This window comes from Mus musculus, chromosome 1 (assembly GCF_000001635.26).
Source record: "Mus musculus strain C57BL/6J chromosome 1, GRCm38.p6 C57BL/6J".
NCBI classification, from domain to species: Eukaryota; Metazoa; Chordata; class Mammalia; order Rodentia; family Muridae; genus Mus; species Mus musculus.
The window spans coordinates 67,035,968-67,050,561 of NC_000067.6; the positions used below are offsets into that span (position 1 = coordinate 67,035,968).

The window sequence follows — 14,594 nt, forward strand, 5'->3', positions numbered from 1 at the left end:
TAACGCTAATAATGTTCCAAGATTCACCTCTGAGGAGCATCCCTCTGAGGACTGTGGCCACTGCAGCACTGAGCACCATGCAGAATCCACAGCTTGACAGCCGCCTGGGATTTAACAGTCTCTGACAGAAGGTCAGGTCTTCAACGTGACTTGAGATGCATTTAGTAAGATATGATGGACTTCAATATTAATATAAAAAGGTCTGTAAGCCTCACAGAACTTGGGGAGTAGCTCGACATGGCCACAGGCCATCTTCTGCACAGAGGCCACATGTAATGCACAGCCCTGGGTGGCCTGACATCAGGAGGCCACAGTGAGAGTGCCTCAGCCCTGGGACAGGAGTCACTTTCTGCTAGGTACACATGTTTACAAAGGTGACCTGCCTGAGAATACTGACTGCTTGTGGCAGACCACATCACTGAAGTGTGAAGAGTGCTGGAAGATGCCAGGAGACAGACACGCTCCTTCTGTATTGCTGCCTTAATGTGGAGAATGTGGAGGCAGCACAGCCAGGTCTCCAGGACTTGACCTTTCAGGTTCAACAAGAGGATTTAAAAATGGATGCCACTTTCTCTGTACAATTTCCAAACTCTGTTCTACCATACACCACCTTGTTATCTGGGATCAGAGTTTGCATTGGTGTCCTTTTTTTTGTCCCTTAGAAATGAATTAAAGTTATACCCGGTCTGGTGGCAAAGACAGAGCCTGCTGAGTTTGAGGGTACCCTGGACTTCAGAGTGAGTTCCTAGCCAGCTAGAGCTACAAGGTGAGACACTGCCTTGAGAAAAAAAAGAAATGAATGGATGATTGATTTTGACAGCTGGGTATGGTGGCTCACACCTATAGTATTAGTACTCAGGAGGCTGAGGCAAGAAGATTACTTGGAGCTAAAGGCCAGCCAGTGTGGGCTTTAGTTAGCGTTTCAAAAACCCAAAGAAAGCAGGCCAAGACGTGTCAGCACACAAAAGTATTAGTTGTGAAACATGACTACCCAGCCATGATCTCAGAGCATGTAGAAAGCTGCATGTAGCAACACACATGTTAATGCCAGTGCTCCTACAGCTAAATGTCAGGCAGAGAGCAGAGTCACCCAGGCTGTGGGCCAGCTAGCCTGGAGTACACCGCATAGTAGCAGAAATAGACTGCGCCTCGACAAGGCAAGGCAAGAAAGGACTCTACACAGCCGTAACATGTACAGGCTTGCACATCACCCACATGAAGTGTATAAATTAATTTTTTGAAGCAATAAAAGGTAATAACTAAAGATAATAATAATAATAAGAAGAATAAGAATTAACTGTGTAAACTGAGCATCCTACAGCCTAAGACTGAAGTTCCATCATTAGGACACTTCTGCCAAGTCAGCACAAAGTGGCAGGCACACCTTCCTCTCTCCCTCTGATCACAGGACTGACTCAAACCTTCAGATCTGCTGAGGTAGGCAGAACACAGGCCCTCATGATGACAAGAAGGACCCTGGGGCTCCAATTACACAAAGCTTTGTCCCAGGAGGCCATACACTTTGATACCCTTCCACACTGCACCTCCACTGTCCCTCCCTGCTACTGCATGACCAACTAAGGTGTTTTCAGGGGTGAGCTGACACCACATAAGCCAGACATATTTGTGAACTCTTCACAGCTACCTAAAAACACTTTTCTTTTTTCTTTTTTTCTTTTTTTCTTTCTTTCTTTCTTTCTTTCTTTCTTTCTTTCTTTCTTTCTTTCTTTCTTTCTTTCTTTCTTTTTTTTGCACAGTCATAGCATTTCAAAGAAACAAGTTGATAAAATGTATGGCCACTGGCATACACTTTTACGCCCAGTGCTGGGGAGGCTGAGGCAGGAGGATAGTGATTTCAAGGTCAGCCTGGGCTACACAGTGAGTGCACACTTTTTAGTTTCTCTCTCAGGGCTCAAAAACCAGGTTTCTATTCCAATAATAATAATCCTACTCCCCAGAAGGCATGAGAAAACAGGTCCCTGGTGCCACACCTCCAGGCTCTCCTCTCTAAGTGCCTGGTGGTGGGCAAACCAGTGTAAGTACAAATGGTTTTTCTAATCGTTGGCTCACCGCTCTCAGCTTTATAGGCTTCGAAAAATGGTAAAATCACAAATGATTTTGGGCCTGTTGGATACATTTCTGTCAGCACCATGCCTTTAACGTGGTCCTCTCCACGCTCTAGTTTGCACTCATGACTCTGTCCTAACTTGCGCACACTCACTAATGAAAAACATGGCACCTATGAAGACAACTTGGCTCCTCATCTCCCTTAATGCCACTTAGGGAGTGAACTTGGAAGACAATTTTTATAACTGACATCACTGTTAGTGATGTTGACAATGGGTTTTATTCTCTATCCAATATGTTAGGACGCAGTGTATCCCAACTTAGATACTTATGTAAGTCTGATCTAATCACACATCTTTGGCGGGGGACAGATGGGCGTCCCCATCATCTAGGCAGAAGTGATGTCCTTCGGAGCCCTGGAGCTGGGGGAGAGAGGGTAGGTAGGCAAGCCTCAACTCACCCTCCCAGTAGAATCAAAGTAGTTTTCGGCCAGCGACTTGTTATAATCGGCATAAGGATTCGGAAAGGCCCTCTGAGCCATGACGCCGCAAGCGAACCTGCAGAACAGGGGAAAGAGAGATCTCAAGGGGGGCTGGGACCTGGGGTTGGGACGCGACTGAAGGCCCTTTGACAGCCCCTTCCCTCCGAGCGGTCCCCGGCTGGCAGCCGCTCCGCAAGCGCGCGGGACAGCGGCCGCTGCTCGGAGCCCCGCGGGAGGAAGGGAGCCCGTTGTTCACCCACGTCCCACGCCCACGAGTGGGGAGCACACGGAGATGATGGAACCCGCACGCCTCTCCAGCGGCTCCGCAAACCGCGCAGCGGCGACAATAACAGATGCGGCGCGTTTACCGCCCACTTCCTGTAGGCCTGGCCAATCAACGGGCACGAGAAGGCAGAGGCCCGCCTCCCACCTTCAAGTTCTTAAAGACACAACGCACTTTCTGATGCTTTCCCGGTGGGCAGCGGTGGTGGGGCTCCAGGTTTCCGACACTCGTTTATAAACACCTTGTTAAAGAAAGTTCAGTTCTAGATTCCAGGAGTTCGAAGTCCCCTTTCCCTGCAAAGGGAAAGGACCGTTTTCAAGTCTACACACCGAAGTCTTAACTACAAACTGAAATTACACACTGAAGTCTTAACTGACAAAATGAAATTGGTGTGTGTAGGGGGTGGGGGTAGGGGGTGTGTTTGCCTTTACATCTTCTAATTACGTTTCTAAAAGGAGGGAAAAAGAGACACAGAAATGACAGTGACGGAAACAACAAACCCAACCACCACCACCTGGCTGGCCACGTGGGTTTGGTGGTGGTGGTGGTTCAAGACTTTAATTTCAGCATTTGGAAGACCAGGCAGAGGGAGGCAGATCTCTGAGTTCAATGTCAGCTTAGTCTACAGAGTAAGTTCCAGGACAGCCAGAGTTTTATTGAGAAACCAGAAACCCTGTTTCAAAGAACAAACAAACCCCACCAGACTCTGTGAGCTCCAACACACTACCATTACAAAAAACAGAATATGCTAACTACTTTGGGGACATTTTTTACTTCAAGGTGCTCAGGAGGGTGTGGGCAAGGCACCAAATGATAAAAACATCAGGGAAACTATGCAAAAACTCAAAAGAACCCTTAGGAAATTTAGTCCGCTCAGTAGCCTAAATTAGACTCTGATACTACATATTGAACCCTTAAAAAAAAAAAAAAAAAAGGACAAAGATTGGAGAGCCATTTCAGTGTTTACAGTCTTCTTGTTTGAAAATTTTATGTTGGAAATTAAATCCTACCCGGGATGCATTGGGACCTCTCTGTTCAAAGAATATAGGGGGTCTAGTTCACATCTGTCAAGGGCAGGAGAGATGCCTAGGGGCTGAGAGCTCCTGCTGCTCTCCAGGAGGTCCAGAGTTTGATTCCCAGCACCCTTGAGCTGCTTACAATCAGCATAATTCCAGCTGATTCAATGCTGTCTTCTGGTGTCCATAAACACCCCGACCCCAAACACACACACACACACACACACACACACACACACACACACACACACACACACACACAGGAGGGAAAGAGGGAAGGAGGGAGAGGGGAGGGGAGAAGAGAAGGAGAGAGACAGAATGAATAAAATAAAAATCATAAAATGTCAGTTCGTTTCACCTTTCTCTTGATTAAGGGGCACATACTTCAGACACCCACTCCTGGCCTCCTGCTCCCCCTGAACCCCCTCTTCATCATGTTGACCCCAGTTCTCTCCTGAGAAGTTGCTTTAGACTAACATAAAAGTTCTGGGGTTTTTTTGTTTGTTTGTTTGTTTTTGTTTTTTTATAATAACATTTGTTCTCCCAGAAAATTCATTAGTTCCGTTCTCACAGCATATTCATGCAGAGTTAGTAGAGGTCTTTAGTGACTATGAAGCTGAAAACATGGAGGTGTGGAGGAGCATCTCAGAAGAGACGAAAGGAAAGGAGTGAGAGGCATTTTATAATAATTGTATTATTGTAATCATATTATGTTATTATTGCAAGCCCAGTGTCATGATGTCCCCTCACAGGCTTTCCATGAGCAATTGAAGTTCCTGTGATACCTAAATACACTAACGATGTATGGAAGGAACGACTCGGGGGAGCATAGTGGAACACTCACCTTAACCAGACAATGATGCTTGACCAGATGACTGTGGACAGGAAGATGGAGGATGGGGCAGGAGGGCAGGGGTAGGGGTAGGGGGGAGCACAGGATGGAGGAAGTCTGGAAGTTTGAAAGCAGCATGCTGGTGGCTGAAAAACCTGAGAAGGATGTGCCATGTGGACAGTATAATGAGATGCTGAGCTCCTATTGGGAACAGAGGCACAAGTGTAGGCAAGTCAGAGGCGTCTGTGGTGTCCTCTATCTGTCTTGTTCCAGACACAGTGTCTCAGTGAGCCTGGACATTGCTGTTTTTCTCCGTGGCTGGAGTAAGCTAAGTCCCAGTGATTCTCCTGTCTCTGTCCTCCTCAGACCTGGGTTTATGGTTTCTATTACATCTGGCTTTTATGTGGGGGCTGGAGATCTGAACTCAGCACTTCATACTTCTACAGTAAGCTCTTACACACACAGATATCTCTCCAGGCCAAGGCACATGATCTGTCTATCTGTCTATCTATCTATCTATCTATCTATCTATCTATCTATCTATCTATCTATCTATCTATCTACCTATTTTATATATAGCCATTTTATATATACCAGAAGCCAACTGCTGGATCATAGGACATTCTCAAAATTAATTCCCTCACTATTAATTCCCCAATACTGTTACACTGCTTTCTAGGAGCACTGCACTAGTTTATCTCCTTTCTGTTGGGACCTATCAGTTTTTGTTCTCACCTCCTGCCCAGCATTTATTGTCTAGTATTCTAAATTTACCATGTTAATGAATGGCATAAAATTTCCATAGATGTTGAAACACTTTTATTTTTATTTTTAAGTTTTGTTGAGAATAGTGTTGGGCTTTTGTTCAGACACGTGCCAAACAACAGGGCGTTACCTTTGGATGTTCATTTTTGTGTTTGTTTTTGCATGATTTTCTTGTCGGTTGACAGGTTTTCTTGGTCTCCTGGCAGGTACATTCCAGCTATGAAGTTCTGGCTTCAGATATTAGGACCACATTTTCCTGCCTGCTAATTTTCATCTAAATAGAACCTACACAATTTTGTTATCAAGGTTCAAACACTTGGCTTCAAGCTATGTGTGTCTATCCACTAACAGGCTGCAAGGAGGATGCCCCAAAGCTGCCACTACAGCCCACCCTTGCCAAGAAGAAGAGACAACACAAAGTTAGATTTCGGACAGTTCTGGAGGTTCCAAAGTCTGAGATGCTGGTAGCATTTACTTTTTGTTTTTCTGTTATCCGTTTCTGGGTTTGCAGAAGGCAATCTACAAATGCCAGAGCATGTGGGAGGTGACAGCGAGGTCACAGCCACCAAGAGGCCTAAAGCACATTGTGGAAACAGAGAGAAAAGCACTTCTTTTAGTCGAGGTTAGCTTTGTTCCTCATCACCTTTCAGGATTGTAGATCTCTTCCATTCCTCAGGGTGTTACTCTGGTCACAATGACCATGGCTCTCTATCAGAGGTACATCTGTGCCCAGACTTGAGGGAGTTGTGGAGCCAGGCAAACTCAGGCATGCACAGGCTGGTACAGGAATCCATCACTTCCCTCACATGTCCACTGGTGAGAATTAAGCCACATGGCTGTGACCATTAAGCCACAAGGAGGATGAAATGAGGTCATCTTCTGGTCCAATCTGTGTGTTTTTGATGTCTGAAGGAGTGAACTGGTTTGGTGGGTAGTGGTCTCCTTCCTATGCATCGTGGAAGTTCTAGTAACTGATAGTACCTGTGTGCTAGCATAAGGGGGACACAGGTTCCCACTTTGCCTCTGACCTCCTTGAATGCACCATTGCTGCTTATGGTGAATCCTCTTGAACTTTGTTAATCCTGCCATTGTACTAGGGAGGAGAGAGACCATGAGATTCTATATTATTCCAAAAACATCTTCTCTAAAGCACATGCAGTCTATGACTTTGATTTATTTATTTTTTCCCCTTCTACTCAGAGTAGCCTATTTTCTTTGCAGCACAAAAGTTATAAAGTAGCAGCTGTCTAAGTCTGATTTTACTGTCACTGTCCTGTTGGTTTAACATCCAGTTGGGGCTATGTACAACTGAAGCAATTTCCTGTTTCGCCCATGGTATTGACCCCACTGGTTGGGAGTGCCTTTGGCAGCAGAGGAAACGGACGTGCAAACAGACATTCACCAAACACAGTGCGGTTCACTTTTAATTTCCTAGAGACAGTGTTTGCTGTGGTACAGACGACACCACCTCCTTGCCTTGTCAGGACTGTTATTAGTGTGCTGACAGATTTCTTGGTACCTGTAACTGCTGGGCAAATGCTCCCGTTATAGCTGTGCTGGCGTTCTCTGGGAGATGAGAAAGATTTCAAGCACAGAAAGTTGGTCAAAGATGTTCAAACATTTAAACAGGTTTCTCGATTTCCTTCTAACCCTTGAGAATAGATCTTGATCAACACAACAGCCCATGTCTTTAGGAGCAAGAAGAGAGGTTTTTTCTTTTGTTTTTGAGAATGTGGGCCTACGCTCTATTGTGAAGATTACATAGATCCTTGTTGCCTATGTGCATGGTATCTATAAGCAAGTCAGCAATAAAAAACCTCATGTCCTTGCACCTATATCTGGGATCCTGTTCAAAGTCAGAAAGCATTTCATTTAAGAATATATTTTAATTTTTTGTTGTATTTAGCTATGGGGTGAATGTGCTGTGTGTGGAGCTTACAGGACAATTTCTACTTCTACTGTGTGGGTCCTAGGGATTGAACTCGGATGTCAGGTTTGGCAGTGCCTTTACTCACTGAGCCACATCTTGGGCCGCCAGAAATGCCTAATGAGATGAATTACATTTGCTTCTGTCCTCACCCAGCCGCAAAGCATACACTAGTGCATGTAGTGAGATGATACACACTCACCCTTGTTTGCCCCAGTTTGGGATTCCCACCAGCCTGTTCCACTGCCTGACAAGGAGGTGCCAGTATTTACAATGCTCATGTCATATACAGATTTGTCTCACAATAGGTAGTTTAAGTTATTAAAAGGAAAATATTAAAAATTCCCAGCTTTCCCAATAACTGTGTTATTTATGCTTCATATATATATATATGTTTTCTTTTTGCTGGGAGAAATGAGAGGTCAAAGTCAAGGTGAGTAACTGTGGAACACAAAGGTTTACAGCGAGAAGGCAAAGACAGTCCCTCAGTACGGCCACACACATCTGGAATTAGAGCTCCTAGACCAGGGAGGAGGCCTAAGAATCTACTAGTTACCTTGTTACCACCTTGTCACATTGGTTTTGAACACTTAGTGTCTCTGTCTGACTGTGAGGGCCCTCAGGTCTGGGCTTCAGAAAGTCCTTCCTCCCTTATCAACACATTGCCTGGGCTGAGCCACAAAGCCTGGCATGAAGGTTGTGCTCTGGGCAGGCCAAGGAAAGGAGAGGACCGGAACTCCAAAGAATCATGCAAGACTTGCTCTTCTCAAAGACTGACTCCCTCATATTGTCACCACTGGAGCGCATGTTAATACAAACTTCCCCATTTCCTGCCAAGCACTCTGTCTTAGGGAAATTGGGCTGGCTCTGCATAATGAAAAGCTTCATATGAATCTCTTGTAGGCAAAAATTGTAGAATTGGATAGATAGCTATGTGATTCTCTTGCTGTCTAGAGTTTGGTATGGTTGCTTCTAGAGAAGAAAAGACAATGAAAGAATATAGTGCGAATATTTAAAAACCATGGCTGGAATTCTGGGAATTATTGATTTCTAGCTTACATCTGGTATGTCACAGTCCCTCAGATAATTCTCTGGACCAATGGTTCTCAACCTGGGATGGAATGACCGTTTCACAGAGGTCACCTAAGATCATTGCATGACACAGATATTTATGTTATGATTCATAACAGTAGCAAAAATACAGTTACAACATAGCAATAAAAAATGATGGTTGGGTGTTATCACAACATGAGGAACTGTATTAAAGGGTCTTAGCATTAGGAAGGTTGAGAACCACTGCTCTAGACTAAAGCTAAGAAAAAGACCTGAAGAGAAGGCACCAGAGTGGGGTGGAGAGAGAGAGAGAGAGAGAGAGAGAGAGAGAGAGAGAGAGAGAGAGAGAGAGAGAGAGATGCAGAGACAGAGGGGCAGAGACAGTGAGACAGACAGAGAGAGAGAGAGAGACAGAGAGAGAAAGGAGGGAGGGATAAAGGGAGGGGGAAAGGTCCTGTATTCTTACTTTGACCTAAGCCAGCCTGTGCTTCTAGGCAGTATTTTGGATATTTTACCTAGATACTATCCAAATGGGCTATTCCTCTTTTTCTTTTTCTTTTTTTCTTTTCTTTTTCTTTTTCTTGTCTTGTCTTTTCTTTTTTGGCAATCAAGTAAATTTTAACCCCTCCTGCACTTTCCCAGGACTTCTCTCGTCAATGTAGCATGTCTCTCAACCATATGTTCAAACATGTCTGTAGCAGGGTGGAGAAGAACTAGTCAGGACAAGTCTTCCAGGAGTCCTGTGGCTTTCTCTAGACACCAGGCAGAACAAGTCTACTTCACACATTTCCATTGTGGAACTGGAGCCCCATAATACATCTCTTTGCTGCCAAACCAGAGGTTGCTGGGGAGGGAAGCAGGAGGCTTGCTGTCACTCTTTATACAAACACTCATAAACCTTCCAGAGCATTCATTGTGGTTGGCAGGCACATGAAAAGGCCAAGAAGGGGATATAGTCCATGGCCCCTTCTTAATAACAACAGCTTGTGTTCACAGGACCTTGTCTATATGCCAAGCACTCTGTGTAAACCACTTGTGGCCATCATTAAAACAGCCCCATGTGTAGCTATTTCAGATTCATTAAAGCAACTACTCACTGATGTGGTCGTGGTCAATTTTTCTTGCACATAGGAATTATCCAGGAGTTTTAAATTTCCTAGTCCTTAGCACTGAAGTAGAATAATTACATTGGGATACCTGTGAGTGGGAACACATGGACTTCCAATAGGAACGAGTCCCTAACCCTTCTAATCTAGCCATTTTCTCTAAACCTCAACTCTGAAATTGGACCTACTTTTGTTGCAGAAATTGCTACCTGCTTTTGCATTTATTTCTGTTAATCTTAGGTCCTCAAGTCCTTGGAAGCAAGAGAAGATCTCACTTATCATGTGACTACAGCGTATAGCAATGATGCCTTTCCTTAAGCATTGTTGAGAGCATAAAGGCAGGAATGAGGCTGAGAAGAAGTTACATGCTTTTGTTTCTTGGAGACAGCTCTCTCTCTCTCTCTCTCTCTCTCTCTCTCTCTCTCTCTCTCTCTCCCTTTAGATTCCTGGTTCCTTTTCTTCTTTCTCACTGATTTTCATACATACATATACATTGATATATTTGTATAATATATAAATATAGTTTTATATATTATATACACATTATATATTACATATTATATAATATATGCATGTATATGTGCATCTACATTATATTATCTATTTACATACACATCATATAATATATAATGTATTATTTAATATACATTATATAACAATGATATACTATATAATATATAACATGATGCAATGATACGCAATATAATACAATACATAGTATAATATGTAATAACATATATAATATAATATATAGTGAACAGTGTTATTTATTCTTTGAAAATTTTATGCATGTATTCAACGTGTTTTGGTTTTATCTACCCTCTATTACCTGTGGACTCTCCCAAACTACGTCCTTAACAACTGTATGGGTTATTTTGTGTGTGTGTGTTGGGGGTTAGTTTTAGATAACTGTCTGAGTTTAGCTGCACAACTCATTTGTGCATGGAGTGTGACTGTCCACACTCCCAAAGAAAAGGTCTCTATTTTCCAAGCAGCCATCAACTGCCAATAGCTCCTCTGATAGGGTCTGGGGCTCAAGGTTTCTTCCCCATCTATGCTGGAGTTTTAGTTGGCTTGGTTTTCTATAGACAAGCACAGCTGCTTTGAGTTTATAAGTGTGATATGTCATGTCCAGAAGACAGTACTTTATAGCATTCTTATTCAGGTGTCTCCTGAGCCCGTAGACATGTGGTGCTAATATAGATGCCCTATCCATGTGTGAGCACTCACAGTCATCTATTCTCAGCACTCTGGCCAGTTATGAGTCTGCTTTAACTATTGCCTGCTGCAAAAAGAAGCTTCCCTGATGTAAGCCAGTAACAGCACAAATCTCTTGGTATAAACATAAATATAAGGTAGTTTGACCACATGGCCATTTAAGAAAACAATGGTAGACTCTCCCTAGGACCCAGGACTTCTCCAGCCAAGGGAGCAAGCCTTGAATCCAATCAGAAGGCTGTTAGTTACCAGTGGGCACTTCTTGCAGGTCAGTGATATGGCATAATTGGGTCAACACTGGGAAAGAGCATTTATGTATCATAAATTCTGTATAGCATCTTCCTGCACTATGAAATCTAACCAGCAATGAGAGTTTCCTGGTCCATGCTTGGTATTAATTTTTCTGTTCCACAACCAAAGAATGTGGTATATTCAACAATATGGTTTTACAATCTACTTTTGGCAGGCAACCAAGAGGAATGGCAATAGCATGTGCTGATTTGAGGGACTCTGGGGCCTTCTTGACAAATAACTCACAATTCTGTTCCTGGACTTGAGATTTTGATTTGAGGAATCGCCTCTTTTTCTCAGCTTCCTTCGGAGATAGCAGAATTGTGCTCCACCCTGTCCTCAGTCCAGCCCACTCTGTCCCTGGTGAATTCACCTATGCATATGGCTTCTATTCTTTTCCACCTGTTGGAAGATTTCCAACCTATCTTCTCTGCATTTCAGACTTATTTTTCATCTTCTTTTTGTAAAGAATTATGGTTGACATCTTAGACCTGGTGCTTCAGAAATAGGATGGGGTTTAAATCCACCCCCTTAACCATCATCTCTTCAAATTACTTAACCTTTATGGTGGGAACATGTAGCAGAGCCAATTGTTTATGCTATGAATAGAGTCATAGGCACAAAGATTAAGAGCCTAGGATACACTGATACTCTTCTAGGGCACATTTCTAATGACCTAAAGGCCTCCCCCAGGCACTGCTCTGGGCATCAAGACTTTAACACATGGACTTTTAGGGAACAATTATCCAGATGAAAGTGTCCTAATACACAACCACTAAAAGTTCATGTCTGGAGTCCTTAGACATTGTAAGCCTGCCTTTAATGTAGATTGACATAATGTCTCATTGCCTATTTCTACACCTTTGGGGCATCCCATTTGCTCTGTAATAAGTTGCCCATCTTCTACACTATATTCTTCTCTGTGTAGTCTGGATTGTTTTCTGAAGAGACCTTAAAGACTAGGGAGCTGAAGGGGGTTCAGAGTGAGGTTCCGGTCATAAAACCACACCAGAGCTGCAGTTCTTCTTGCTTACTTTAACTCCTTCCCCTTTATGTGAATTATACACTGTATACAGTAAAAGACACAGAAATGGCTCAGAATGGCTTCCAATCTTCTAATCTTCACCTTTTCCTAAGAGGCCACTATGTAAATTTCTCAGAACCACACTCTACGTATTTCCTTTTTTAGGACTTTAGCTATGGTACTCCTCGCTACCTGCTCCTTGCTAGCCTACAGGCACGTGTGCCCTCAGGCATTGAGATGTTCAGTAGTGTTCTAGTTTCCCTTGCTGTCACCGTGATAAACACTTGTCATGTCCAAAGGGTACCCAATTCTTCCTTCCTCACTCAAAAGGGAAGGCCCAATAACCTGGTCCAAAATTGAGTGCTTTGTCTTAGCTCAAGTTTGGCTATAGAAGGATTTCTGGTGGTTAGGTAAAAGCCAGCATGCCTCAGGAACTTGTGAAAAGTGTTCTTATCCATCAAAAGGAGTCATTTCCCTTGTCTCTGGAAGAAGCGACATGTCACTCTGTATTGGAATATATATGTGCCATCATAACATCATATCAAAGCCCAGGCTGGCCTCCAGGATATCCTCCTTCACCTCCTATTCACACATACTTGATATTTACCCATCTCAAAGCCCAGCTAGCATCCTGTCACTTCCCACTTCCTTCTTTACTGTGCTTGCTTCCAGGTCCTTGCGGTTGACATGCTCGCTTACAGTGGACATCAATCAAGAGATCCTCTTATAGACATGGCCATAGTCCAATCTGATCTGGACCCTCTCTCAGTTGAGACTCCCACAGATAACTTATTAGCTGAAACTAACTCGGGCAAGTAGGAAGAACTGCTTTGCTGTCTCATATCTAGATAGTACACATGATTGATGGGCCCTGATATGTAGAAGACTCAATCCTCTGAGTCATCTGAATTTCGTGACAGCTCAGTAATTTATTAATAGGAGTGGCCAGGGCTGTTTTGGGATGAAGTACACACTAGGGTTCTCTGAACAGGTATTTGCTAGAGATTTTACTAAGATATAAAAGCATTTATGTGTTTATTAAGGAATGAAGGCAGGTGATGATGAATGAAAATCACAGCCCTGTCTCTCCAAGTTGTCTGCTGACATCGGTTGATTGTTAATTTCTCTTTGGTACTCTTTTGGGGTTGTTTGTTATAACATGACACCTCCTCTTCTTTTAGTTTATAACTAAATCTGATTTTCCTCTTTTACAAATTGTTTCCCTCAATAGTTTGGGTTTACTCATTCAAGCGTTTGGATAGTAAATTTACCTTTACACATGTTTGTGCTCCCAGCCATACATGTCAATTTGTAGAAAGTGAAATAGAGAACAATTTAGCCTCGGTGAAATGTCAGAAAAATACCCAGAAGGCACCAATGCAATACTTGAGTTTCAAATTTTGAGAATGGAATTAGGCCACTAAATCAGTTTTCCTGCCTGTGTCGTGGACCATGGGGACATGTCCCAGTTCTTCAGAAAAAGGGCATCTTCATCTCACTCAGTCCTACATACAGGTCTGTGTTAGGGACCTATGGGAAACCTTTAGATGTGAAACTAATTGAATCTGCATCGAAATGACCTTTTTCCTCTCTTTATTAAATATCTGGTTTGCCCCACAACCTTTTTCTTTGGCTTGCTTGCAGTATTCTTTTTTAGCTACACAGACTGGCTGTCTTCCAAGGTTAAAAGGGAAGAGAGTGGGAATGACTCATACATTTCAGATTATGGGAAGGATTTTACTTTTGCATTGGGGATAAGAACATGCCTGTGCTGTGGAGGAGAGACAATCCACTTGTCAGTGCAAATTATTATTACATCTCTAGCACTGTAGCCAAAGCTAAAACATCTCACATGCCAAAAGTGAGCAAGGATAACTTACACAGGATCCCAGCTTTCATCAGACTCACAATGGAAAAGTTCTGCCTCCCAGTGTAGGCTTAGCCTGTTTGTGGTCTCACTTCTTTTCCAGGGCTTGGCAGATTGCAGTTTGTCAGTGGTCTCCTTATTAACATGCTGCCTGTCTCTTCTGTCTGCTTTCAATGCGACTGCTGTGATAGTGATTGTTTTGTGTGTACAGGAACCACTGCCTTTGGAGACTAGGGATACACTGAGTAGAAATAAATGAATGTATTTATCTTCAACTGTACAAATTCTACCCATCTTTTGCACAATGATGGGAAGATCTTTTGGGAAAGCAGTATTTTTCTCTGGGAATGGTGGCTTAAAAAAAAAAACCCTCACAAACCCTATGTTTATAACTAATGTCTATCTTCCTTTTCTTGTGACCCTTATCTGTGTAATTTTTCATGTCTACTTGAATCTCAAATCTAGAGACATTAGTAAGACAGTGGACACTTTTATAGGCTATAAGAAAAGATGTGAAGAAGTTTTACCAATTGGGATTACCAAAATCTTCCTATCAAGTTTGGAAGTCTTAGTGGACTACAGATTCACACCTTTTCACAGGTCTTTCTAATCTTTATTTTAACATACACCTTGGAAATTAGAGATGCAAAAGATGGCAAGGAAG

General features: G+C 43.0%; 1 protein-coding gene across 4 annotated transcripts in view; it reads right to left on the bottom strand.

The window, feature by feature from the left end:
• Nucleotides 1-2,924, bottom strand: part of Lancl1 (LanC (bacterial lantibiotic synthetase component C)-like 1) — a 38,375-nt gene extending 35,451 nt beyond the window's left edge. The window contains exons 1-2 of one of the 4 annotated variants that reach the window (NM_021295.3): nt 2,809-2,905; nt 2,528-2,624 (exon numbers count right to left, since the gene is read on the bottom strand). In NM_021295.3, the coding sequence (NP_067270.1) occupies nt 2,528-2,608 (81 nt within the window). In that variant the 5' untranslated portion in view covers nt 2,609-2,624; nt 2,809-2,905. Of the gene's footprint in view, nt 1-2,527 lie in introns of all 4 variants that reach the window. The other 3 variants (NM_001190984.1, XM_011238435.3, NM_001190985.1) reach the window with 3 other exon arrangements.
• Nucleotides 2,925-14,594: the final 11,670 nt, after the last annotated feature.